Source organism: Accipiter gentilis, chromosome 7, assembly GCF_929443795.1.
Source record: "Accipiter gentilis chromosome 7, bAccGen1.1, whole genome shotgun sequence".
In the NCBI taxonomy this organism is placed as follows: Eukaryota; Metazoa; Chordata; class Aves; order Accipitriformes; family Accipitridae; genus Astur; species Astur gentilis.
Window position 1 is genome coordinate 27,660,291 of NC_064886.1, and position 6,210 is coordinate 27,666,500.

General features: G+C 42.1%; 1 protein-coding gene across 1 annotated transcript in view; it reads left to right on the forward strand.

Annotated features, from left to right (window-relative positions):
- SALL1 (spalt like transcription factor 1) overlaps positions 1-4,344 on the forward strand; it is a 15,141-nt gene extending 10,797 nt beyond the window's left edge. Inside the window, exons 3-4 of the mRNA XM_049806040.1 lie at positions 1-1,996; positions 3,067-4,344. The exon at positions 1-1,996 is cut by the window's left edge and continues 1,417 nt beyond it. Of these exons, the coding sequence (XP_049661997.1) occupies positions 1-1,996; positions 3,067-3,507 (2,437 nt within the window). The 3' untranslated portion in view covers positions 3,508-4,344. The remainder of the gene's footprint in view (positions 1,997-3,066) is intronic.
- The last annotated feature ends 1,866 nt before the right edge of the window (positions 4,345-6,210 follow it).

The following is a 6,210-nucleotide window of genomic DNA, read 5'->3' on the forward strand; positions in this document are numbered from 1 at the left end:
CCCGGTGCCAGAGCATCTGGACAATATTCCTACAAGCACGGGTATTCCTTATGGGATGTCTATACCGCCAGAGAAACCTGTCACGAGCTGGCTGGACAGCAAGCCGGTCCTCTCCACCCTGACGACTTCTGTTGGACTGCCACTCCCACCAACGATCCCAAGCTTGACCCCATTCATCAAAACTGAGGAGCCTCAGCCGATTCCCATTAGCCATCCTTCCGCTAGCCCTCCCTGCTCTGTCAAGAGTGACTCGGGAACAGCTGATCCCACATCAAAAATTTCCAATGGACTTTCTGATGAGGTAGAGGCTGGCACTTTGCCTACCTCAAATGGCAAAATGGAAGAAAACTCTCAGAACGCAAGCGCCATCACTAACATGAGCAGCTCTGTGAGCTCACCGGCAGCAGACTCAGGCTCCAGCGGTGTCGCCACTTTTACAAATCCACTGATGCCTCTCATGTCAGAGCAATTTAAGGCAAAGTTTCCATTTGGAGGACTATTGGATTCAACGCCAGCATCTGAAACGTCAAAATTGCAGCAACTGGTAGAAAACATTGACAAAAAGGCAACTGATCCTAATGAGTGTATCATTTGCCACCGAGTTCTCAGTTGCCAGAGTGCACTGAAAATGCATTATCGCACACATACCGGTGAGAGGCCATTTAAATGTAAAATCTGTGGTCGCGCTTTCACTACTAAAGGCAACTTAAAGACTCATTACAGTGTCCACCGTGCCATGCCCCCACTGAGAGTGCAACATTCATGCCCGATCTGCCAGAAAAAATTCACCAATGCTGTTGTGCTACAGCAGCATATCCGAATGCATATGGGAGGGCAGATCCCCAACACTCCAGTGACGGAAAACTATCCTGAGTCAATGGAATCAGATACGGGATCTTTTGATGATAAGAATTTTGATGATATAGACAACTTCTCAGATGAGAACATGGAAGACTGTCCTGACAGCAGCGTGCCAGACACACCTAAATCTGCAGATGCATCACAAGACAGCTTGTCTTCTTCCCCTTTGCCCCTGGAAATGTCAAGTATTGCTGCTTTGGAAAATCAGATGAAGATGATCAATGCGGGACTTGCTGAACAACTTCAGGCAAGCTTGAAGTCAGTTGAAAATGGGTCAGTGGAAGGGGACGTTTTGACTAATGATTCGTCATCTGTCGGTGGTGATATGGAAAGCCAAAGTGCTGGAAGCCCTGCTGTCTCAGAGTCTACCTCTTCCATGCAGGCCTTGTCCCCATCCAACAGCACTAATGATTACCACAAGTCACCGAGTATTGAAGAGAAACCAGTAAGAGCTTTACCAAGTGAGTTTGCCAACGGTTTGTCTCCAACCCCTGCTAACAGTGGTGCTTTGGACTTGACGTCTAGTAACACTGATAAAATGATTAAAGAAGAGTCTCTGAGTATGCTCTTTCCTTTCAGAGATAGAGGTAAATTTAAAAACACCGCATGTGACATTTGTGGCAAAACATTTGCTTGTCAGAGTGCCTTGGACATTCATTACAGAAGTCATACCAAAGAGAGACCATTTATTTGCACAGTTTGCAATCGTGGCTTTTCCACAAAGGGTAATTTGAAGCAGCATATGTTGACACATCAAATGCGAGATCTACCATCACAACTTTTTGAGCCCAATTCCAGTATAGGCCCTAATCAGAACTCTTCGGTTATGCCTGCTAATTCACTGTCATCACTCATAAAGACTGAGGTTAATGGCTTTGTGCACAGCTCTCCTCAGGATAGCAAAGAAGCACCCTCTGGTCTAGTTGCTTCAGGGCCGCTGTCCTCCTCTGCTACGTCCCCTGTCCTGCTCCCCGCTCTCCCCAGAAGAACCCCCAAACAGCACTACTGCAACACGTGTGGGAAAACATTTTCTTCCTCCAGTGCTCTGCAGATCCACGAAAGGACACACACTGGTGAGAAACCTTTTGCCTGCACTATATGTGGAAGAGCATTCACAACAAAAGGCAATCTGAAGGTACTTTTTCCTCTTGCTGTTCTTAGGTTTCATTTTCTCCTTGCAGGGGGGGGTTAATTTTTGACATCTGTTAATGTTGCAAGCAGTGGTACCTTTGGGTATCTGCGGTGTGACAAATGGTGTGTTTAGTCAGCTCTGGTAGACCTAGATGGCCTGTTGTTGAGTGCTCATGTTGGCAGCCGATCTGAAGCGTGATTTTTGGTTTCGATGCTTAATTAAAATTCACCTGCCAGCGAAGACTGTCTATGTAGAGTGTGAAACCAAACAGCCAAATGATGTTAAGGGGTCTTAATTAACAGAGACATGTTTTGTAACTCACACACCTCTTTAAGAATTGAAAGGCTCTTGAATGTGCTTTTTTTCATAACTATCATGTAAGATGATGGTGTTTAAAAAAACTATTAACATAATTCTGGAACTAATGGGCATTACTTTAATTGATTATATAACTAACATTTCCTACTGATATGTGTTTGAAAAAGCAAATATACTTAAGTTTTAGAACACCAGTTGAGCACTTTACTGTGTACATTTTTCTGTTGACAGAGTATTTCTCTAGAGGTTGCTGCCAGTAATGCGAGATGAATAATTACTTTCAGGCCATTCTGTCTATACACGAGGCTCTCTGATGAGCAATCAGTAAAGGATACTTTCTGCCTGTCTGAAAAGGACGTTTATAGGGTAAAGGGTGTCAAATACAATACTTACCATTGCAATGAAAGTGGACATAGCAATTCTAGCCCTGAAAGCAGCTATCTGCAATTGACAGAATAACGTGAAGTCATTATAAACTAAATACATATAATAAAAAAAAGACTAACAAGCAATGCATTGTTCAGCAGGAAGACAGGGTATTCTGGGTAATGGTCATGGGCTAATCCAGAAGAAGTTTATTTATTATTCCAGATGGGAAATGGAGCCCTGTACCAGCTACCTTTAGTGCCCTTCATTGTGTAACAAGGCTGGACATGTTCATGGGCTGCTGCCTTCTCTGTGATCAAAATAAGTTTGAAATCCCTGTCAACCCCTATTTTTTGTTTGTTTGTTTCTCCTTCTTTCTTTCTTTTCAGGTTCACATGGGCACTCACATGTGGAACAGTACTCCTGCAAGACGAGGCAGACGACTTTCCGTAGATGGCCCCATGACATTTCTAGGAGGCAATCCTGTGAAGTTCCCAGAAATGTTTCAGAAGGATTTGGCTGCACGGTCGGGGAACGGAGACCCCTCCAGCTTCTGGAACCAGTACGCGGCAGCACTCTCCAATGGCTTGGCCATGAAGACCAACGAGATCTCTGTCATCCAGAACGGTGGCATCCCTCCGGCGCCAGGGGGCCTGGGCAACGGTGGCAGCTCTCCCATCAGCGGCTTGACAGGAAGCCTGGAGAAGCTCCAGAATTCAGAACCCAACGCACCTCTAGCTGGTCTGGAGAAAATGGCAAGCAATGAAAATGGGACAAGCTTCCGTTTCACACGTTTCGTGGAAGACAACAAAGAAATTGTAACAAATTAGAAAAAAACTCCATAAATAACATTCCTGCAAATAGTGCAACCTAGGGTTGCTTTTTTCAAGCTGCAGGCTACAACATTACAAAGACTTTCTTTTGTACCATGTTCTACTTCTAGAGTTCTAAGAGAGCTTATTTATTAGTGATATAACCTTGCTTTGCAAACAAATGCAAGCATTAACTTTGGTCTCCTGTATTTTGAACTAAATACTAATCGACTAGAGTGCTGTAAACTTGCTGTAACATTTATGGCAGTTGCAAGTCTGTTCCGCTAGGTGATCTTATTCTGGCATTAACTTATTTTCTATATCCAGTTTAACATGAACTCTGGTATTGATGCGATGCCTCAGTGATACATTAGATCTTTAACAAAAATCTGTATATAAATGTACACTTTGATCCTGCTGGAAATTTTATCAGCAAACACATTGTTTAATTTTTCCAAACAGAATTAAGAAAAGGACTGAAAGAATATAGACTGAACAGTGTGGGTCCTTTACACAGCTCAGTTTTTGATTTTTATTATAAAATTAAAACTGCTTTAATTTTTGTAGGTTTAACATTTTCCGTTTTGAACTGTTATTTGTATTGTGCTTTTTACTTGAGTCGTCTTAAATGTTAATACATTTCTGTACAGTAATAAGCACGCGGATTATTAGAGAAGATACTGAAGTGTTGTTTTGGTAGTTGAAACTGAGACGTAACATTTTGCCTTGTAGGTATATTCATTATAGAAAATGTGCTGGACTTTCACAATGCTGCTAAGTATGGCATCTTGAACAACTTCCGTGGACAACTGTAGATGCTCCTGTACATACAATAAGACATCACTTTCATTAAAATGTACATATGTTCCTTACAAGACCAAGCCCTACTCCTTGACCAAGGGAACAAGTATAGTGTTTGTTTATTTTGTATTAGGTATTGGGGGGGGGGGGGGAGGGGCAGGGGGAACCTTGGACTGTTACATGCACTTTCTCGGAAAGTTGAAAGGAAAAGAGGTCCAGTTTCTTTAACATTTAATACTTACTAACAGCAGAGATACTGTAATTTTACTCGAGTAATCAAATACATTTTTGCAACAGATAAAATTCACTGTCTCTGTGTTTTTAAAGTGTACCTGTATTTAGTAATCGCTTTGTATTATTTAGCCTTTCCCTTGGTTAACATGAACTGTCCAGGTTGTATGTGTGTGTTTATATTTGTAAGTATGGGTATACATATATGTATTGCATATTAATTGCTAGTATATTTTTCATACCCCTAAAAGTGGGAAATTTCTCCTTAACTATTCAATTCCTCCTCATAAAATTGTAGATATTTTGGCATTTTTAATTTCTTTATAAAAAAAAATGCTGCTAGCAAAGACCGTATTGAGCCTAGGTAAGTTTCCTTTGAAGGGAATAATTTATCACATTTAAGGCTTGATTTGGTTCAAATGCTTTATATTTGATATTAATTTTATTCTATGAGATTGTATTTTTGTGGCATGCTTACGCTGCTATATCTGTGTTAAGATGTCCACTTGCAAGCCTCCATATATTATATGGGATTTATAACTTGATTGTTAAAAAGAAAAAAAAAAAATTGCTTTGGCCTTGCATATGATTTGGCTTCCCTTATGCACCTGCAATGATCATTAACCTCAATGGGAGTTTGGGGAAACAGAATTCAGCCCAATATTTTCACCCAGTAGAGTTTTATCTCCTCACATTATTATTTATGAAAAATAAATCAGTTTGGCTGCCTTCAAAAAACCAAACAGGAATAACCAATTTCATGCTCACGTGAATATATATATTTTTTACAATTCCAAAATTCAGGCATTTTGTGTTATAGGATTTTTTTTCATATCGGCGTGGGTGGAGTTGCTTGCCTTTTTAAACAAGAAGTAATCACTGCTCTTCCGCCTAGTAGTTTGAGTTGTAAATTGGGCATCATAGAGGATTTAACACTGAAAAGCTGGGGTGAGAAGTACTTTTCTTGAGGACTTTTACCCTTCATATGATTATGAATCCTTAGTAAAATATTAATGCTGTAGTCTGAATACCTCTCGGACTTCATGTCTTTAGAACTTTTTCCTGTTCGAATGTGATGATTCATCTGGTACCTGATACACATTTTTGTTAACGTGCAAGTTGTACGCTAGAGCCAGGCTGGCTTGTCAATGTGAATATTTAAGAATTTCAGGTCACTTTCTGGTCTCGGAAAAGGGTAAATTAAACGGATTTTGATGGTTTTATCAATGAAATACTAACTAATTCTGCTGTTAAACTGAGTTTAGATTCGAGCGACAGAAAAGCAAGGAAGGGTTCGCAGACGGCAGTGCTCTGGGAGGGTTTCCTTTACGCAGCTTGAGTTTCATTAATGGCTTTAACTGCGGCCCTCGGAACCTCTCCTCACGTTAAAGCTAAGTCTTTGGGTGCCGAGGACCTTTCAGCCCCGTCAGGGAACGGGCAGAGGCCCGTCCCGGCTGGGGGAAGCCGCGCCGTGGACAGTCGGGCCCTGCATTCGCGAGCCTCCGCGGGCAGCCGGCTCCCGGACGCTCCCTGCCGCTGGGTAACGTATGCACTTCCAGAGGAGAGAAAAAAAAAAAAAAAAAAAGTGAGCCATTTTCTTTGTGGTACCTTAGGGCCTGGGGGTACTCCCCGGCCTCCGCCGCTGCTGGGTGTCCTGCTCCCTCAGGCGCAGCCCGCCCGCCCCGCGAG